The following is a 20,751-nucleotide window of genomic DNA, read 5'->3' on the forward strand; positions in this document are numbered from 1 at the left end:
AAATATTTTGAATTTTTACACTATTCACCTAATTCACTTTGATTAATGTGGTATTAAAAATGACAATGGATCGGATATTCGGAGCCTAAGGATACAGGTTCAATCCAAAAATTAATTGGACCCAAAATCCAAATCCAAGTCTAAATCCAAATCTAAGTCCATTAGGTGAAATCCAATTCCATGTCCATCGGAGTTTTTGGAGCTCCAAATCCAAGTCCAACTCCAATAGAACAATCGAATCTAAATCCAAATCCGCCTATATATATTATTTGGTTGTTTAATTGTAAATCGTAAATGCAAAGTATCTACTTTGTTATATTTTCTTATAATTTTATAATACCCCAATTGCTAGGCTTACACTTATTTTATATGAAGTATTAAAGGGAGTATAATTTGTTTTATACAACTTTAAAATGTAGCATATTGTTTCCACAAACACCACTATGATCTCTGATATGGAGTAGCTAGTAATCCGTATTGGGAAAGTTTTTTGACGCCATCCTCCACAAATTTGCCTTTGAAAACTTGATTGTTCTCTTCACTTGAAATAAGGTGATCTGGTTTGATTTTAACAAAAACTGGTCTAGTAGGAAGTTTTCTAGTTTGGTCCGATGTACAAATTTGACTAAATGTAGATAAGAAAAGTGAGCTACTTTATGTACACATACTCCTATAACATTACAGATAAATTGTTTTCAGTATATACTCTAAAAAGTTGGCAGAAAGTCCAAAAATATACAAACAATATCAGATAAGTTATTATAAACAAACATTATCTCCTATAACCCACTATTTTGGCGCATAAAAATGACTATATTATACGTAAATTAAGGGCCAATAATCTAGCTTAATGGTCCACTAAAAAGCACCTAATAAAGATGCACATTGAATATTTCTATTCCTTTGAATTCAAGTCTATTGCTTGCCTTGGACCTAAATCTAAGTCATTCTCACATTGGCTATTCAGATCAATTGTCTCCAAAAGTCCAAACTTTTTTAGCCCATGTCCCATTTCCTCTCCATAACCTTGTTTACATGATTTCTTACTGTCTGTTTGCTCTACACAGTTGCTATCAAATACTATGCTTCTGCTCCTCTTCCTCGGCCCCGACCCTTTCGTTCTCGATTGATCGAATAATGGGAGAACAAATAGGCATTGTTCTTGGCTACCCTTATCGGTAATCTCTTCGTTTTCGAGTCCTGTTTCTTTCTGCTCCGAGCTCTCGGATGAAGTCAAGGAGCTTTCAGCAGAACATACTGCATGTCTCATTATATGCTTTTGTTCTAGTGATAAATCTGTCACCTCTGTTAGACCAGAGAATGATGAAGTGCTAACCATGGAGACTAGTTGTGAAAGTTCGGCTTTTGCATGTTCGACTCCTGCTGCTGTGCAGTTATAGCTTGACAGTGTTTCCTGCGCTTTCTTCAGCACCTTCTGTAAATATTTTCCTTGAGCTTCGATTCGCAACTGCAAGTGTCTTTGTACCTATAATAACATGATATTTATCACATCATAAATAATGAGGATAAATTGAATTACTGTCATAGGATAAATGTGTATCTTCTTACCTCAATCTGTTCATGAAGTTTCTTTTGTACCTCCATCTGCACTTTTATAGCCTCGGATATCTGAACATTTCTGCAATGAAGGAGAACAAGAATCAGTAAAGATGTAAATCTTATCTGAATACAGAAAAGGCGAACATTGATGAATCTTACTCATTGATCTGTTCTTGAGATGGATCATTTATTTCTTTTTCCTCGCCGAATAGATTAAGCGTGTCCATGGCCTGGCTTTCTTCATAATCTGCATCATCTGGTTTAGATTCACTGCAGGTTTCTGATTGCTGAATGTGCTGATGATTCTTTCCAAGCCTGAATTTCTGCAATGATCGAAAAACGATGTGTACTTCAAAAAAACTCTGCTCTTTCTAGAAGCTAAAGAATATTAGCTAAGGTGACAGAAGCAGTAGATGAATTGCCTGTAAATGACTCTTCAGGTGATACAAAGTAAGTCCTGGTATGCCTATCACTCTCATAAGACCCTTCGGCGTTGCTTCTGCTTGATTAATGAATAAATGAAAAAGAAAGTATTGAATGAGAACATATAGAAATATTGTAAGATGAGCTAATGTTATAGAAAACAAAACAATTACAAGAGAAAAAGAATGAAGGGATTCGCTACGCAACTGTTAGCACCACCAAGCTGATCAACTGCTTCGACAAATCGTTGGTGAAGATCCGGTGTCCATCTGAGCCTAGGCTTAGCATCAGTAGATAAGACCAAGTTCATGTCTTGAGTTTGCAAATTTTGAAGATGACCCATGTTTCAGTATTTTTATGGAGGAATGACAGGTAGGAAAATAGCCAAAGAAGCATATAAATAGTAAGACTAATACAAGTAGTTTAATACAGAATAAGGTAACTCTGACCCTTGAAGCTCTGATGCTTCAAAATAAGCAGGAGAAGTGGGTTCTTTTTATATAAAAAAATGAGAAGTTGGTTGAACTTGTCCTATGTTCTCACTCCATATCTGGAAACATTTTAAGTGGGGTTCTATAAGGAATATATGCCCATGAGCTGGGGATGCTTTCCTCTCACCTCCCAAAAATATTCATGTCACCTTTTTTATTTTTTAGTTTTTGTAAAAAAAAAATAATTACCATTGTTTTTATTTATTTATTTTAATTTACAGGTTTTTAACTTGAGTTACCTCTCCTATGTCCTTTGACTTGAAGGGAAGTGGGAGAGAATCTCACTGAGACAGGAAAAACAGAGAAAGCAACACACTTCAACATGGAGTCTCAAAAGGATAGAAATACAAAGAAAAGAAAAGGAATAAAAGTGTAGCCTTTGTTTGTATCTTCCTTCACCCTCTCCTTCCTCTCTTATTCCCAGGGGAATTAGATAGCCCCACCATAATAAAGAAATAGAGTGTAGATGCGGAAAAAAAGATACTCTCCACGTCTCAATTTACCTACATCGTTTTCGCTTTTGGAATGTCCTAATTTACCTATCTTATCCCCTTAAATTTCACAGTCATCCACCTACGTTTCTGTACATCTTATGTCAAAAATTATGTCATTAGAATATGGAGCGAGTAAAATAGGATGGATCAGGTAAAATAAACTATCATTGATTGGAATTGTTTGTTTGAATGGGATATTTATGATTGAAAGGATATTAGACCTATAATGTATTCTCTCTTATTACTTTTCTTTCCCAAATTTTCTTTCATGTGGTTGAAATTGTCAGATTCTTATTGTTCCTTGTAAGCTAAAAGGAACCAAAGAATCAATTGATAGATTTTGGGGCACACTCAAGCCATCTGTATCATCTACTACAACCCAAATGAGAGTCAAATCAGCCAGTTCAATGTAACTGAATATGAATATGAATAAGAATATGAATTCCGAAGACCATACCCCTCCTATCCTCTTATCTCTACTAGGAATAGACAAAGATGAAACCGCATATCAGCAGAATTATCCATGCACAGAGAATCAGATTTTAGGAGCCGTGAGCCCGTGAGCATTATATACTGATAATGTTACAGAACTCAGAAAATATCCCCTTTATTTTGTTCTGAGAATATTTACAAGCAGTTTTAGAACAACTTATCACTGGCTCCGCTCCGTTGATATGCTCTAGGCTTTACTGTAATGAATAATAGGGGTAAAAGGTACTTGCAGCTAAGATTAGGTTCTATCCTTCAGCTCCAAGTCTAGTTTTGTCTAAATAATGATTAGCTTGACCAGAAAAGTTAATTCTGTTGTACTTTCCCTGTTTAATATTCCTTAACTACATCTGCAATTGCATATAGTAGTTCTTTCAAAGTAACAGGAAAAGATTAAAATTACCATAATCTTCTCCTGTAAAACTTCTAATGATGCATGTGAAATTTCAGGGTGAAGTTAGGAGCAGACCCAATAAATTTGATTAGAGTTACAAATTAGATATGATGTATATAATTTGGTTTAAACTTAGGTAAATTCCTAGGTCCGCCACTAGTGGAAAATACGACTATAAGTCTATAATAGCTCAATTAGTGCGGGATAATAATCATAAGTATGCATGAAAATTTCTCTCCATAACTTATTTTTACCAAGAAAATTGCTGAGCCAATAGAAGTATATGAAATGAAAATTCTATGCACACTTAATGTACATGTCTAGTCGCGCTAATAATATATCAAGGCTCAGACCTAGAAGGAGATGGTACAATTAGAAAGCATGTTACCAACTCTGATTTTAGCAACAGGCAAACAAGTTAGGAAAAAAATATCCTCTCTCTATTATTTTCTCATTAGCAGAAGACTTGAAAGCTAATCTTCATTAGAGGAGGTAACGACCTAACGTACACTAGAATATTATTAATGGAAATGCTTAAAAGTGGTCATATCTAGTTTTTATCTTCAAACAATATAAAGCAATCCACTTAACACGATTGATAACACTTCAATGATGAATAAAGAAAGTATACATTTCGCATACTAGATTAGGCCTGTAATCCATATCCTAAAACAAGCTAAAACTTAAGATAGCAAAGTGTTAATCACGAAAGAAAAGGGGAAAAAGTAAAGAAGCATAATATGGCGAACAACATATCCAAAAAGTCAAATTGATCAAGATTGATCTTCCTTTAGATTTCTTGGGTAACGGTCTAAGTGTTTGATAACTAAGGGGAATCAGAATTTAATCATTGATTTTCTAAAGTGCTGCTATCTTAGTGCCATACAATTACATGTTCTGATGCATTGTAAAATAATTTCCAGGATGTGAAAAAGAGAAAAAGATTAGATACCAGGTAACATTAGATGAAAAAAGAACTTCAACTATTAAAGGGGAGATAAAAAGAAAAAAATTAAGAGCACATATTAAGGGACAATGCTTTTGTATGCTGAAAGCATACAGGGGACTTTAAACCTGGGGATCTTAACTGGTTGGTCCACAATACTTTGACATATACATGTAGGGATTATTGCATATAATCAAAATGATCAGTGACGATAAAAACACATTAATCATATACTCGTCATAATGAAAGAAAGGAATCAATTTTTATGTAACAGAGTCTATGATGAAATGTGGCCCAAAGATTTGTAAAACAAGCAAAAAAAAAGAAATGTTGATGAACCTTTCTCTTTAGCTAGCTGATGTACTTAGCTCTTTAATCGCTTTAATATATTCCATAATAAGTAAAGTAGATTCTGGGGATGATGCTGAAAGAATCCTGTGTAATTTTTTTGGTTTGAAGGTGAAGTTGTTGTGATTTAAAACATAAAAAGTTTTCTTAAGAGGGGCAAAGGTGGTTCCTTCCTCATCAATTATTATTCGGTAGGGACCTCGTGAAGAAGATGTTTTTATAAAGCCAAAAGCATGAACATCAAAATGAAAAGAATATGGTCTCAGGAATCAAAAAAAGAACCCCAAGTCACCACCACTCCTACAAAGTAAAATTCATTCAGTTGCTGCAAACTAATACAAATGAAAATGTCATACTTACTGAAAATGACGCGAGCAGTATGTCACACGTTTAAATTCACCTTTCTGTAGTTACTTCTGATTTACGATCACTTTGGACTTGAAAAGAAGAAAAGAATAAGTAGTTAGCATCTATTTTTTTGTTTTTACTTTTACATGACAATTTACTATTTACATCAAGGTATAAACAAACTGGTTTAACTTAGATAAATAAATAGTTGAAAAGTAAATAAGCATTACCCCAAATTGAACAGATGTTCGACATTCCACGTGCAAGTTCGATGTCTACAGGTCAAGAACTGTATTCGGCGATGGTCCATCAACTTATCATTTCTTGAAATTCCCTCTTTGGAAGGGAACCTGGGGCAGCAAAGTGACAGAATCCCCTCTCCCCCCCCTCTCCCAAAAACAAGAAAACAATTGATATTTGATAAGCATAAAATGATTGGCAATGAATTGGCAGATAAGGATAGTCAGATATACGTGTGACATTCAGACATAATAATAAATATAGCTTAGAATTATTCTCTCGATCCATAATACAGTTGCTGGTGTAATTTGGACTAGTAATGTGACGACTAAACTTAGTAAGAGAGATTTATAATTATCAGGAACAATTATATCAGCATCCAGCTACATATGGAGTACATATTATATTCTGCATACAGGTTGTCAGAGGCAAACATTGAGCAAGGACAATAAGTTAGATTCTTTCATCTGATTTAATACTGAAATTTATAAGTCACAGATTATAGCATCAATATACCCTCAATAGTAATTTGTGTACTAGTTCTATTTTCGAGGTTTGTTATAGATTGATGCAGAATATACAACGCTTCAAAAAAGTATAACCAGGCCAACTAACAGTGGATATAAATCATCATAATTTCAACAAGTGAGAAAGAATAATTTAATTTCCCTCGTTTGTCATGATATAATACCTAGAACCATTACAAACAGAATGTCTTTGTCAAAGACCCCACAATTTAATCACATAGACAAACCAGAATCACTGTTAAAATATTCCATTGTATAATTTGATCAAGACTTATTCATAGATGACAGGATAATAAGCATTATTTTCTGATACCACATTATTTCAAAGTGAAACTAATAATACTGCAAAACTTTACTTGCAACAAGCACAGGACACTTCCACAAACGCCAAACGGGAGCCTAAAGCTAGCATAGCCATGAAATCTTCAATCTTGTGTTCAATTTTTCCAAGCCCTTTCTACAGTATAGTAATGTCATTTTATGTCACTGAGTCTGCTGATATTAGGTAACCTAGTATAATCCAGAACTAAACTGATTTTTATATGATCTGAAAATACTAGTATAGATTTGGAAGGTGTTCTGTTGTCTTATACGAATTATATCACAATAAGTTGACTCCTACTTCAAAAAAGTATGTTAGCTAATCACATATCAAATCAGAGCAAACAAATATACATCTTTGAGTTACTCTGCAATCTTATATAGTTTGAGCTCATCATTTTAATTCACATACCCGTGATCCTTGATACTTCGACCAATTATATGGATACTTGACACTCCATATTGGACTAAAGAAAGAACATTTTCATTTAAAGTTCAACACATAAACATGTACATAGTTCTAAAGTCTGAGTAACATAGTTGTAATCACAGGAATAAGAGTGCATACATCATAAACCTCCTCTTTACTTGGCCATTCCACACACAGAATGTCGTTAAGACACTATAACATGTTTATGTCCAATGGTATAACATGTTTATGTCCAATGTCGTGGCTACAATTACACTGATTTAAAACTAAAAACTTAAGACTATCAATTCACAATGCTAGGAAGGGAAAGAGGTATAATGACTTAAAAATTTAGCACAGCAAACCAAACTTATGTTTTTAGCTACAATGTAAAACACTTCGGAAGCATATCAGCCCACTGATAATTTCAGCCATACCAAGTGGAAACAAGAAACAAAAAAAATGTGCTTTGAGTCTCCATGCAACCATGCGTATGCAGTAGCACAGAAATTCATAGCACTGAAAAGTTGTTCTCAATTCTCATGAAAAACTTACCATGGACAACAATAATTTACAAGGAAAGGCTAAAGCATAAATCCTGACAGCATGTTATACTGGAAGCCATAAACATTAAAGAAGGAAAGGTAAGTAAACACTTAAAACTCTCCAGCTATGCGAGTTTTGTTAGTGGTTAAAAGATTCCTGAATAATGCTACTTTTTTCCAGTCTTATCAACAAAGAAACCTGGCAAAGGTATGATTTGTAATTCCACCTACTCCTTAAAAGTCCTCCAAAATACGACAAGAACCAGTCATTCCATTGCACAAATCACTACTAAGATCAGAATGGGAAACGCATCAATGGTATTACTCGAACTCTCCATTTCACTTTAAGTACTAGTGCACATCCTTAAACACTCCAACATAGGTATAATTTACTTCAATACTTTCATCTAGGACCAAAAGCATGAAACTTTTACCTTACAATGCCAACTTATGTGATTGTGTCTGCTATGAGGTTTCCCAAGATAAGTCCAGGTAACATAGGAATGCATATATGAAGTTTGGTTTTTGTTTCAATTTCTATTAATCTAGAGTGCACATATATTGATATATAGCCAATTTAACTAAATATGTCCAATGCCAGCTTGGCGGACTGCTTAGTGAAATCATGCCATTACATAAAATTAAGAGTTCAAACAATTTTCATGTAGCACAAATGTCACAAACTCATTTTATGTAAAGGCAACTTCAGATGCTTAACCTGCAATCAGACAATTCACGCAAACATAAGAAAGCAATGGTCATATTTTTTTCTTCTATGCATTAGAGGCTAACCTAATGGATGAAAAATCTAATATTAACAAAACAAAGATGATAAGCCTCTCAAACTGAGACATAATTGTGGCAAAATCCGTTCTCCTATGCCCCAATCCACCTTTATAGCAATATTCAACATTTCAACACAATAGCTTCTATAATCCCGCTGTACTAGCTATAAATATCCTTATAACTTTTAAGTGTGCAATTTCAGAGAGAGATGATTATATGCAGACAGAAGATGAACTACATGACACATCAGTCTAACATTACCGAAATTAGCAACAATATTCAATTCATCATAGTTCTGTCTTCACAGTACTAAGAAGCAACTGAAATACTAGGGAAAGAGTAAATCTTGCCAAATTTTTGATATTGTCATTAGGATATTGTTTATCTTCAAGCATGCAGTAACCACGCCCACCACTTCTCCTGCGATGACACATTGGGTATTTTTTCTTGCTTCAACCTCACATCAAAAATCACATATAGCATCTACAGATCTGTACGTGATAGGATATCAGAGGAAACAGAGAATTAGAAATGTGCTGGAATCAATTATAGACAAGTTAAAAGAGTCATCCCAGTCAAGCACATAATAATTTGGGTTACAAACTATGCTTCCTAAATTCATATCAGTGTTAACAAGAAATATGTAGACGATTTGGCACGTTCTTATTTTATGTTCAAACAGATCATAATCAAATATGATGATTATCAAAGTTGTCATGTATGGGTTAAGTAATATGTTTGTAGTGGGAAAAAGTGGCAAACTCTGATTACAGAGATGACAAGCAAAAAAGAACAGACAAAACACAGATTAACAGTTGATTAATAGTGACAATGATTAGGACTTTGAAACCCAAGCATAAACTTGTACAGCTTTGACAGGCTCTTTCAAACAATCATACCGCATCTTTTCTAGGAAAACGACAATAGAAAATGGAAATATTGAAATCTTTACGTTTGCCTAAGAGAATCAGCAATTGTTTCAAACTTCCAAGCTATATTAATGCTTATTTCATTGACTGTGATACAGCAATCACACTGCTTCATTTATAAGGAAGAGCACCTTGCCACATTAGACGGAATCCAAAAGTTAAATATAGCTTTGAAAAGTAATTCCATGTACAACATTTAAAACAAGTAACAAGCAAAACATAAAGACTAAAGTACAGTTCTTGCCATTGACAAGCAAAATCAAGTTGTTGAAATAAAAGCAAAAAAGATGAATAATAAACATCAAATTCAATAGCTTGAGATTTTCTTTAGTAATAGACTCATCGTTAATTTACATATCAGACTTTATTATGCAAAAACATCTTATCGGTTGAAACCATATACATCACAAAATGCAACTCATATTATGATGACCTGACCTAACTTGTACCATACATATTCTTTTTAGAAATCAGCCATTGGTACTTCTGCCTCACAATATCAGTTCATTCCAAAACAAACTTCTGAATTTACTTTCAATCCGACAACCATTATCCACTACTTTCACCTCTATGAAACTCATCAAACCTAAAAAATAAAGCATGGATCAAAAGTATTTTATTTGATAAAATACCTTAGGCACTTTTGTTTCATTTGTACATTCAGGATAAGTGTTTGTCACAGGTGAAGGGTGTACAGGACATTTCCCCCATGTCAATTGGCTGCAGCCAAACTACGACAAACATTCCCAGATATAAGCCCAAAGGCCTATCATATGAACCTCCTAATCCAAGAGTGTCATGCTCTTATTAGGAATTTGAACCCTAGTATCATGTCCAAGTACGATAGGCATATTGGGTTATTTGGGTATGCATAGAAATATTAGGACACTTCAATTTAAAAACCCCAAATAAAGAATCTTTCCGAGCAGAGCTAGAGTAGTCTGAGATATGTGTAAACTTGTACTTAACTTCAAATAAGACATACTCATATTCACAATCTATACCAATATGACAGGTTACGCTTGACTTTTGTTGTCAAAGTCAAAGTATGTTGATTTTGACTATTAATTTTAATTAGTATATCCAAGTAAATACTACAAAAGTACAAATTAAAGAACCAGAGTACAACAAAACATTGATCAATAGTCTATACTCTAAAATTGTTGGTAATAAGTAAAAGAAGCAAAAATGACATCATGAAAAAAGGCCTTCTTTTCGGTAGTAAACAAACTTATTGTGAGATAACAAAACAATCAAGATTCCATACTCCACCATTAGTATCTAAACAAAGGAGTACATTGTTATTTAGGACCTTAATCTCATAAATCCAATCAATCCCAAATATAGCAATAAATATCCTCGATATAGTAATTTTTTCTTGTAATGTCCTTAGAAACACCCAAACAAATCCCCTCCCCCCTCTTCCCTAATTAAGCAGTGATCATACTGGCATTCAAAATGGTGTTAAGGCTAAAATTAAGTCGCATGTGGACAAATTCTACCTTAGTACATATTCATGATATCCTTGAAATCAAGGGAAATGTAATCTACAAAGTAATACAAGTATATGAGCATTGAGAGCACCACATAGGATTGTCACATAATACAAGTAGTTAACCCAAAACTCAATTTTGTTGGTTTATTACTCTCAATCTCTCAACATCCCCAAATTTTATTCTCATTTTCTCTAAAATGTTTATCCATAAGCTTTGCTCTCCTCGCCTTATTTTCACTTATTTCAGTTTTATAAGTTCATACATGTATTAATTAAGTTCAAGTTTAAATACATCTCCAATTAGTAAGCATTTCTACAGGATGAGAGAGAAAGTTAGTGAGAGAGAGTCCCCAACCCCATCCAAACAACAGCCCCCAACACCAATCTTTTCCCAAGCACAACCATCATCCTCTCTTGCTCCACCCCTTCTACAACGCCCTCAGTCTTCACCACTCCAATCCTCCACCCTTTCTTCCTCTCTTCCTCCTACCCTATCCCTTGTCACCCCTTCACCTCTCCGATCAAACCAATCCTTCCTTGAGGTGCTAAAGAATAAACAGTCTACATCCCCTGTTTGTATCCAAGCAGCCTCCACCCCCCAGCTGAGTTCAATGCTGACTCTGAGTTGTTTATCCCTATTGAAAAGGCTGAATATGAGTCTTTTTGTTCTAACTGGATTGATTCAATCATTTCTAAACCTTGCGGGAAGTCATTCTCCACTGAGTTCTATGCTGAGAATCTCAACAAACTCTGGAAACCAAAAACTCCAACCTCAACCTTTCCAATTGGAAAAGGTTACTTCATTTCTAAGTTCAGCCATCAAGAGGATCTAGATCGTGTGCTTGGCAAGGGTCCTTGGTTGTTAAATGGTGCATTCATAGCAGTAGAGAAGTGGAAACCCGGGTTCAAACCATCAAGTGCTCCTCTAAACAGAGTGGCCTTATGGGTTGAACTTCCTGAGCTCCCTGCTGAGCTAAACAACATTACTATGTTGTCAAAAATTGGTAATGCAATCGGCTCCTTTGTTAAAAGAGACAACTCCAGAGCAATGAGAACGGCGAGAATTCTTGTATTGATCAATGAGGATCTTCCAAAGAAGAATCACATTTGGTTTAGGAATATCAAGCAAGAAATTTGTTACAAAGAGCCAACTCCAAAGCAATCGTTTCAGAAACACCCAGCTAATCAGAGCTCGCAAGCTACCTCCCAAAAAAAATCCAAAACAGTCTTCAGCTATCACCAATGCTTCAGATAAAATCAAAATCCATACTCAAAGTTCCTCAGTCGAAACCTCAGATGGTGGGTGGCAAATAGTTCCAGCAAAAAGTGCATCCTTGTCCTCTTTATCCTCTGGACAATTTAAGGTTAATTCTAGGGACCACCTACCAAAAGGTTCTTCTTTGAGAAAGGTCAATACGACAAATCAGTTCCAAGTGTTAAATTTGGAAGAAAAATTGTGTGGGACCCTTCATTTGAATAAACCTTCGGAAATTCCTATATCCCTGACCCGAAAATCCTCCCATAATCTTTTTTTCATCATTCCCAATTTTCTCTCTGACTGTCGCCGCCTGACCATGCCTTGTCACCTCCCCTGTCCTATCACCTTACCTCCATCGCCACTCCCAATATCCGGCGATTTTCAAACTTTAAACCACCCCCTTTCTATTATGGTTCTTCCCCAGAAGAAAATTGAGTTTCTCCCTCCTCCCTCTCCTCCCTTCAAAAAAAAATGGAAATCAGACAAAAAAAGAAAGAAAAAACCCAAGCTTTAATCAGGGCGATCCAACATTGCCGTCCTCAGCCCAGCCCGGTAAAGCCTATTACCTGCCAGTAAAGTTCCCTGATCAGGTAGCCAATAAAGCCCCCTTTTTTATTTCCGTCATTTATGCTAGTACTTGTTTTAAAGGTAGACTAGAATTGTGGGGGGAGTTAATCAATTTGGCGCCAACTATCAACCTTCCGTGGCTGGTATGTGGCGACTTTAATGACATTTGTTTTTCTCATGAAAAATGGGGTGGGAATCCTCATCCCGTGGATCAAATGCGAGCATATAAAGATACAATGGACATTTGTAATTTGTTGGACTTGGGTTATACCGGTCATAAATACACTTGGTTCAATAAGAGGAGGAATTCTCCGATTTTCGAAAGACTTGACAGATTTTGGGCTACTCCGTCTTGGATCCAATTGTATCAAGAAGCGGTTGTCCAAAATTTGCCGAGATTGTCGTGTGCCCATCTCCCAACCATACCCGAATTGAAGGAAGCCGTGTTTTCAATTGGAGCTTTAAAATCCCCGGGAGAAGACGGATTCCATGCCCTTTTCTTCCAAAAATTTTGGGAAACAATCCATTTAGATTGTTTCAACCTTATTTCTTCCATTTTCCACTCAAAAACTATTCCTACTGCTCTTAATAAAACGATCATTTGTCTTATCCCTAAAGTTCAAAATCCAACCAAAATCACGAGTTATAGGCCTATAAGCCTTGTGAATTGTTGTTACAAATTTGTCTCAAATATTTTGGTTAATAGAATTAGGCCCCACCTAAATTCTATTATTTCTCCAAATCAAAATAGTTTCCTCCCCGGTCGGGGCACGGAAATAAATTTCATAATTGCTTCGGAAATTGTCCACTCCATGGGTAAGAAAAAGAGAGGAAAGGAACCTTTGCTTTGAAAATTGACCTCGAAAAAGCTTATGATAGGCTAGAATGCCTTTTACCAAATTTTGTCTTCACTATTTCAATTTCTCCCTTGATACAATTGACCTCATTATGAGTTGTGTCACCTCCGTCTCCTCCTCCATTTTAATAAATGGCCACCTTTCTAGATCCTTCACTCCCTCTAGAGGATTGCGCCAAGGAGACCCTCTCTCCCCTTATCTATTCATTATTTGTATGGAATACTTTTCAAGAATGATCCACAAGGAGTGTGATCGTAAGAGTTGGAGTCCATTCCGTTTTAGAGTGGGGAAAACAAACATCTCTCACCTTTTGTTTGCGGATGATGTCCTCCTTTTTGGTCAAACCGACAAAAAAACTCTTAAAGCTTTGGCCTCAACCCTTTCTTCTTTCTACACCCTCTCCGGCCAAAAAATGAATGACCAAAAAAGTTCAATCCTTTTTTCTCCCACCCCTCAATCCATGATTGATGAGTTTGAGCAAGAGCTAAACATCACCGCAACCTCGGATCTAGGTAAATACCTAGGTTTTCCCCTCTCATCCAAAAAGCCTTCCAAAAGAAACCTCCAAGGTTTGGTTGATAAATTAGGTGCAAAGTTAGCTACTTGGAAGAGCAAGTCTTTAACCAAGGCCGGAAGACAAATTCTTATCCAATCCTCCCTTCAAGCCATCCCTAGATACTTCATGCAATCCATTTGGATCCCCAAGTACTTGAATTCAAATCTGGACTCCATTTGCTCGAATTTTCTTTGGGGTAGCTCGACCCATCAGAAAAAGATAACTTGGGTGTCATGGGATAAGGTTTGCAAGCCCAAAGAAGATGGTGGGTTGGGTTTTACCAAACATCACCAACTTAATTCCATTTCCCTTGCTAAAATGTGCTGGTCCGTCTACAACAATAAAGGATGGGCCGCCAATCTGCTAAAGGAAATCTACATTGACAAAAAAACCCAATCCAACTCCATTTTCCAAGGGATCCTTCATTTGGAAAGGTTTGGGTAAGGCTTGGCCTTTTTTCAAGGAGAGTATTGTTTGGGATGTTGGTGATGGTTCGATCATAAGTCTTTGGGAGGATAAATGGTTGATGCATTCTTATCTTCGTGATTTTTTGTGTGGCCCAGTTAATCTCAGCTCTCTAGCCCTCCCTCTTTCTGCTATTCATTCTTGCTCCAAAAATCAGATGGAGGAAAAGATCACCTTCCCTCTCTCGGATCAGTTGTTTGATCTCATCCAATCAGTTTTCTTCAGCGCAAACAAGGATTCTCACTTCTCTAGTTGGACCCTAAAGAGTAAATTTGACTCAAAAAAAGCCAAACTTGCAATTCAATCTCTTGATAACCTTCATGCGCCACCTTTCAATTGGGAGTTGATTTGGAAATCTAACACTTTCCCAAAAATCAAGACATTTCTTTGGCTCCTAGCATGGGAGCGAATTCCTCACAGAGAAAATCTATCAAAGAAAATACAAAATTTCTCTCCTAAATGTCAGTTCTGCCCTGGTGAAGATGAGACTTGTTCTCATGTTTTCATCCATTGCACTCGAGCATCCGAATTCTGGAACTCTGTCACTTGCCCTTCCCTTTTCTCGGGTGACGACTCTTGGCTTGAGTGGTTGTCCTATAATCTGAAGCTTGATACAATCACCTCCTATTCAATCCCTTGGAATGTCATGTTTTGTTTTGTTCTGTGGCATTTATGGTTAAGGCGAAACGCTTGGCTTTTTTCCAAAACAAACATCCCTCTTTCTACTGCAATCTCCCAGTGTATTTGGGCTGCTTCGGAGTTCTACTTCTCTACGAAGTATAACAAAGAAAGTCAATTGTGATGCTTCCTTTGTATCTTCCACCAAAGAGTCGGGTTGTGCAGTGGTGTGTAGAGACAGCAGGGGCTCTTGGATTGTTGGTATAAGTTGGAAGGGGTATCTCCCTTCTAGCCATGAAGCAGAACTAAAAGCCATTGAATTCCATCCTAGTTTCTGATGCAAAGAGGGCAATTGATGAAATCAGTTCCAATGCTTGTATGGCTAATGCACCTTCACTGCTATCAAAATGCAGGGACCTGAGAATGGACCTCCATCTGGATATGCTCTTTGAAATTGAGAAGAGGGAGAGCAACGCAGTAGCACTGAAAACAATTTGTCCCCTTTGACTGGTGATGTCCTAGCGATTATTGCTTGTAATATACCTATTAACTAATTAATGCATCCCTTATTTCAAAAAAAAATATTAAGTTCAAGTTTAGGTCTTTGTATTGAGAGAAGAAAGATCTCATTATAAATTATAGTAATTGCTATTTTTTTCTTACAAAAAAATTAATCTTAAGTATCAAGATAAGTAGAATTTAGGGGAAGACAAGTTCAATTCAGATTCATGTAAGATAAGTTTAGGGTTAATATGTTCAGAACTTTTTGAAAATTATAAATTTCTGATTAAAATCGAAAAGAGCTTAAATATTCTTTAAATCAACAGCCATATTGCAATGAAAAATTGATATCATATCATTGAAACAAATATAGAAATGGGTTATAATTTGCATTGAAAAATTCATATCATATCCACTAAAAAGGGAAAATTACCCAGAAATTTAGAATAAGAATTATAACAAAAATACAGCAAAATAGGAATTCTATGAATAAGAATTTACCTAAGAAAGGCGCTCACAATAAAGTCAGCAAGTGTGATCATTGACGAACTGTTGAAAGGAGAATTGAAGAAACGGGATGTTTTAGGTGGAAACAAAGAGGATAATTAAGCCCAAACCATTTTGGTCCAGACTCCAGACAAATAACCAAATTCTGACGAGCTTTTTTTCACTATTCATATACGACTACGACTAATTTTACTCATAATTTTTTTTTAATGTATTAAAACAAATTTTGTATCTCGATACTTTTTTCGTTACAAGATGACACAATTTGACTTGTGTACTATTCACATAACTTGCTTTGATTTCGTTTTGTGGCTTCGTGATGAGAAAAAAATATAGTTATGTGGAGTCTTGTTAAATTCGTCTCAATACCTAGTTTTTAGATGTCAAATTTTATAATTTTTACTAATATATAATAAAGGATGTATTTTATTATAAAATATATATTGACAAACATGTTATCTAATATGAAACGGAGAAAATATATGTTACTCGTATTAAATACTTGTACATAGTAGACTAGGAGTTTATTCTATTGATTCCGATTCCATAGCATAGTGTATATTTCATTAAAACAAAATCCACCAACTTTACCATACAAATCAGTAAACAACACATTTTTGTATTACGAGCATGTAAGATTTTCAAACTATATGAGTACGTGTCCAAGTGAACATGTCAATTATTCGAAACGAAGCAAGTATGCAATTGTTTTATGTTGTAGACTTCTTGTTAAGGTTGGGCTAACTTCTTGATTTCAGACATAAAGCCCAAAGCCAATATCTTGAATCTTGATTACAAAACACGAAACAAAAAGAAAAAAACAAAATGTTGTAATTTTTGTAGAATAATGGCATTATTATCCATTGAAATCTTGTAGCTTAATGATGAGATCTAGCTAATGGAGCAAAGTGCTTAACTTTTATGATTTTACAAATTGCAAAGAGATAAGCTATTACTTCATTATAAGTAAGTGGCTCACACATCAAACCCACTTGTTATTTATCTTCCCACTATCTTTTTTAATTCATGTTTTTGCTCTTATAATTTAGGCTTTTATGATTAATTTAAAGTGTCTAATCTTAGATTTCTTTTCATCCCTTGAATTGATACGATGAAATCCAATCTCAACAAATTGTGGGTCCTACTCCATTGAGGGAATTATTGAGTTGACTTGTGTTGTTGTACTTTGATTGAAAGGTGTTTGATGAAAGTCCTCAATGAAAGTTGTCATTCAAGATTACCCCTTTCAATCTTTATAGCTTTTGATTCCTTGGATGTGTGCCACGTAGACTTTTTTTTTTTCCGAATAAACTAACCGCTTGTTTGGTTGATGGTAATTTATTACGATTTTAGTAGTCTAACATGACATTTGGTTGATGATAATATATTACGATTTTGGTAGTCTAACATGACAATAAAGTAGTATGTCATTGTCCGTGGTAATGTTACCACTTTACCGATGTATAACATGGTAAATTGGTAATGAAAATTTACTAAGAATGTGTTGAGTTATTCATAAATGCTTTAGTATCATTTTACTTATAAAATTAGACCAAATTCAGAGACTTTACCAAAAATAGGCTGGTAAAGGTTTTCTATATAAGAAGAGTGATTATGAATTTGCTGATTGGATGAATGATAATTGTTCGTAATTGGTTGAACGATTTGCATTAAGTTTTCTGTGATTCCTTAGATGTATTTGGGCATGTTAGTCAGTTCAAATATTCACTTTACTATTTTACATCAATTGTACTTGTGATAATGTTAGTATGAGAAATCAGTAAAATCATCGGCTACATGCTGCAGTGCTGCCTGTCTGAATCATGAATAAGTGAACACTGAAACATTTTAGTAATAATCCAACCGCGACTGAAAGATACAATCTTGCTTAGAATAATGATCTCATGACACTATGCATGCTTTTTTTATTACCATTTATAAAGCAGAAGATCTAGCATTACATGAGAAGTTTATTACATGTACCACCAGGTTCTGACTTTTCTGTGTAACAGAATACAGAAACTAGCCTACTAACTGACCAATCCTTTAGTCCTTTACATAGAGCTTTACACTAGATAGATGTTGGCTGATGAAACTCTACTCTTAATACCAGGTTTAGATCCGAAATTGCCATCAATATCATATAGACATATTATTGTACACAGGTGTATTATGCAGTGTACCTGGCATTATCAAGGTGGTGGTGGGGTGTGGATTGGATTAGCTGACGGTGGTCCATAATCGTCTCTCTCGAAATCCATCCTACCCTTGATAAAATCGTCCTCTATTTTATCGTTTAATATATACTGACCCTGTAAGAAAACAGAACATAAAATTGTTACAGGAAAAGAAATGACTGACACGTACGTGGTGTATGATTTGCATACAATCATATACGAAGAAGCATATACAAATACCTGTTGCATTTTTCTTGTTACTGCAATTTCTCTTCTTATATTAGGGATATTGTTGAGCCCTGATTTTGTTACATTTCAAACAAATACGTAGTATTAGTCATGAAAAATATATAAAATGATCAATTATTGAGGATTTAAAATGGTTTTTCTGTGTTTTGAATTACTTGAAACAGGAACTGCATTTGACGAAACAAGGTAAAAACAAAAGAGCATGAGCACAAAGAGATGAAGTCTGTAGGCTGCCATAATATTGCTTCACTTGAGGTATAACTCGGCGGTAGTTGGGGTACTATAGAGGTTTGTACCTTTGACATTTTTATAGTGTAGGCAATGTTTGGAAATTTAAGATAGGAAAGTGCACATCAGCACACATTTGATGCTCCTGATATTACGTAAAGATATTATTATTTGTTCATAGTATGAAATCATATACTCCATCTTTTGGTAGGTTTGTTTTTATCTTATCAAATATTGTTATGTAAATATTCTTAAAAATAACTTCATTGAATCATAGTGAATGTATGTGGTTTGAATCTCTTTGAACACCATACAATGCATACAAAGCCGTATCATCTCATTAACATACTTGAGCTTTCCCTATTGTTTTTCCCTCCAATTAGTACATGGCACGTACAAAATTTATCTTAGTTATTATCATATCTGATATTATTAGGGAAATATTTTCATGTTATCTTTTGTATTCAATTGATGTATATCTTGTGATTCATGTAAATCATTAATGAGTCATAGAGATTGTATTAAGCCAAAAAAATAAAACTTTGATATCTTTTGGACGATAACTTGATGTTTCTAAAAGTTAAGTGTCTGTCATACCCTTTTTGTCTCTGCCTTCAAATAATCATATTAAATAATGGACATATTTTGTTATGATATGGTTCTAAAAGGCTCTTGGGATATAATTTTTTTTTCTCCTCTATGAATTTTGTGCATGTTTGATGAATAATGTATAGTGGAAAACATCAATTGGAATTACAATACTTAGTATGTCAAACTCTAATAAGGAAAGTAGAACCCACCATATACTCAAGTGGAGGAAAATGAGTAGCTTTCAAACAATAGATTATTTTACCACCTGAGTAAGTCCACTCTATATCTGATAAAATAAGCATGTAAAAAATTTAAACTCAGGAACTTATGTGCTTTCAGAGCTTCATTCAAAATTCCTCTGCTACACCCAGGTGATTGTTCTGTATGTATAGCTTAAAGGACAAACTGGTTTGATGGTTTAATTTGAACATATTCTTCTTCTAAATATTTTAAACACGAATTAATTTATGGTGCTTATCATCAACTTACTTATCAGATAAAAATTACATTATGACCAAATCCAATTGTAGGGGTCCAAATTTTACTTGGATTGGTGGGGATACTCAAAATCAGATTGTTAAGTCTATGAGCAAACCCACAAGTGAGTGAAAGTGTTGTTCCGCATTGAAATAGTATAAAAGTGAAGATGAGTTTCGGAATGTGTATCCCACATTAAGAAAAGATAAAGTTGTGTCCACTTTATAAGACTAAGGGGTTACTTTCTTCATTGGCATATGGTTTTAAGGCGGAATCTCATTCGTGACAGGGAAAAAAAATTATAAATGGTAAAGCTCTTCTATTTAAGAATACTAAAAGCTCTCCGATTGCATATACTTGCTCCACTTTCCATTATCGGTCATTTTAAAATACTTGCTTCATTTCCTTATTTGGAATGTTTTTACAATATTTAATCCATTTGTCTCAACTAGTGGACTCAATCTAAATCATATTTTATTAATTTCATATTCTCTCTCCTTCAATTCTCTCAATTACTTGTTTTTTTTTTTTTTTCAATTTTTCATTCTTTCACCTACCAAATACCTGTTGCATTCTTCTTGTTACTACACTTTCTCTTCTTATATTTGGGAGATTGTTAAGCCCTAGTATAATTACACAAACAATCAAACAAAGATTAGTCAATTAAGAAAAAGATATAAAATGATTTATTATTGAGAATTGAAGATAGTTCTTCTGTATTTTGAATTACTTGAAATGGGGACTGCGTTTGACAAAACAAGGTTAAAAAATAAAATAAAAAATAAAAGCGAGCATAAGCACAAATATATGAAGCTTGTGGCCTGCCATTACGACTTCGTCCCAGAATCAGGACCCCTCTTATATTGTTTCACTTGAGGGTATATTTTGACAGTAGTTGGGGTACTATAGTGGTTTGAACCTTTTGCATCAAAAAATATAGTGGTTTGAACCTTTG

General features: G+C 34.8%; 3 protein-coding genes across 5 annotated transcripts; 2 read left to right on the top strand and 1 right to left on the bottom strand.

Annotated features, from left to right (window-relative positions):
• Positions 1-636: 636 nt before the first annotated feature.
• Positions 637-16,200, bottom strand: LOC110706327 (myb family transcription factor PHL8-like). 3 transcript variants are annotated; one of them, XM_021884234.1, is made up of 8 exons: positions 16,069-16,200; positions 5,724-8,812; positions 5,506-5,582; positions 2,191-2,295; positions 1,983-2,059; positions 1,720-1,883; positions 1,570-1,639; positions 637-1,486 (listed from the first exon to the last, which is right to left on the bottom strand). In XM_021884234.1, exons 4-8 carry the CDS (start codon positions 2,291-2,293, stop codon positions 896-898), a joined length of 1,005 nt encoding a protein of 334 aa, XP_021739926.1. In that variant the 5' UTR covers positions 2,294-2,295; positions 5,506-5,582; positions 5,724-8,812; positions 16,069-16,200; the 3' UTR covers positions 637-895. The 3 variants fall into 3 exon arrangements, with proteins under 3 accessions (XP_021739926.1, XP_021739927.1, XP_021739925.1); XM_021884235.1 differs by lacking the exons at positions 5,506-5,582; positions 5,724-8,812; positions 16,069-16,200 and adding an exon at positions 5,137-5,361; XM_021884233.1 differs by lacking the exons at positions 5,506-5,582; positions 5,724-8,812; positions 16,069-16,200 and having other exon boundaries at positions 2,191-3,830.
• Positions 11,066-12,000, top strand: LOC110706422. Its single transcript, XM_021884345.1, has 2 exons — positions 11,066-11,287; positions 11,392-12,000. Exons 1-2 carry the CDS (start codon positions 11,066-11,068, stop codon positions 11,998-12,000), a joined length of 831 nt encoding a protein of 276 aa, XP_021740037.1.
• On the top strand, positions 12,807-15,573 carry LOC110706423. The gene is made up of 4 exons (XM_021884346.1): positions 12,807-13,268; positions 13,450-14,417; positions 14,557-15,225; positions 15,480-15,573. Exons 1-4 carry the CDS (start codon positions 12,807-12,809, stop codon positions 15,571-15,573), a joined length of 2,193 nt encoding a protein of 730 aa, XP_021740038.1.
• Positions 16,201-20,751: the final 4,551 nt, after the last annotated feature.

The sequence above is a fragment of the Chenopodium quinoa genome, unplaced genomic scaffold (assembly GCF_001683475.1).
Source record: "Chenopodium quinoa cultivar QQ74 unplaced genomic scaffold, ASM168347v1, whole genome shotgun sequence".
Lineage (NCBI taxonomy): Eukaryota > Viridiplantae > Streptophyta > Magnoliopsida > Caryophyllales > Amaranthaceae > Chenopodium > Chenopodium quinoa.

Excerpts from the sequence above, each read along its gene's own strand:
- LOC110706327 (XM_021884233.1), bottom strand. The coding sequence starts at position 2,326 with ATGGGTCATCTTCAAAATTTGCAAACTCAAGACATGAACTTGGTCTTA. Across the intron at positions 1,884-1,982 it reads ACCTGAAGAGTCATTTACAG|AAATTCAGGCTTGGAAAGAA; the intron begins GCAATTCATCTA and ends CGATCATTGCAG. Across the intron at positions 1,640-1,719 it reads TCTCAAGAACAGATCAATGA|AAATGTTCAGATATCCGAGG; the intron begins GTAAGATTCATC and ends CCTTCATTGCAG.
- LOC110706422 (XM_021884345.1), top strand. The coding sequence starts at position 11,066 with ATGAGAGAGAAAGTTAGTGAGAGAGAGTCCCCAACCCCATCCAAACAA. Across the intron at positions 11,288-11,391 it reads CAAACCAATCCTTCCTTGAG|GCTGAATATGAGTCTTTTTG; the intron begins GTGCTAAAGAAT and ends CCTATTGAAAAG.
- LOC110706423 (XM_021884346.1), top strand. The coding sequence starts at position 12,807 with ATGGACATTTGTAATTTGTTGGACTTGGGTTATACCGGTCATAAATAC. Across the intron at positions 14,418-14,556 it reads GGGATCCTTCATTTGGAAAG|CTCTCTAGCCCTCCCTCTTT; the intron begins GTTTGGGTAAGG and ends AGTTAATCTCAG. Across the intron at positions 15,226-15,479 it reads GAGTTCTACTTCTCTACGAA|GGACCTGAGAATGGACCTCC; the intron begins GTATAACAAAGA and ends ATCAAAATGCAG.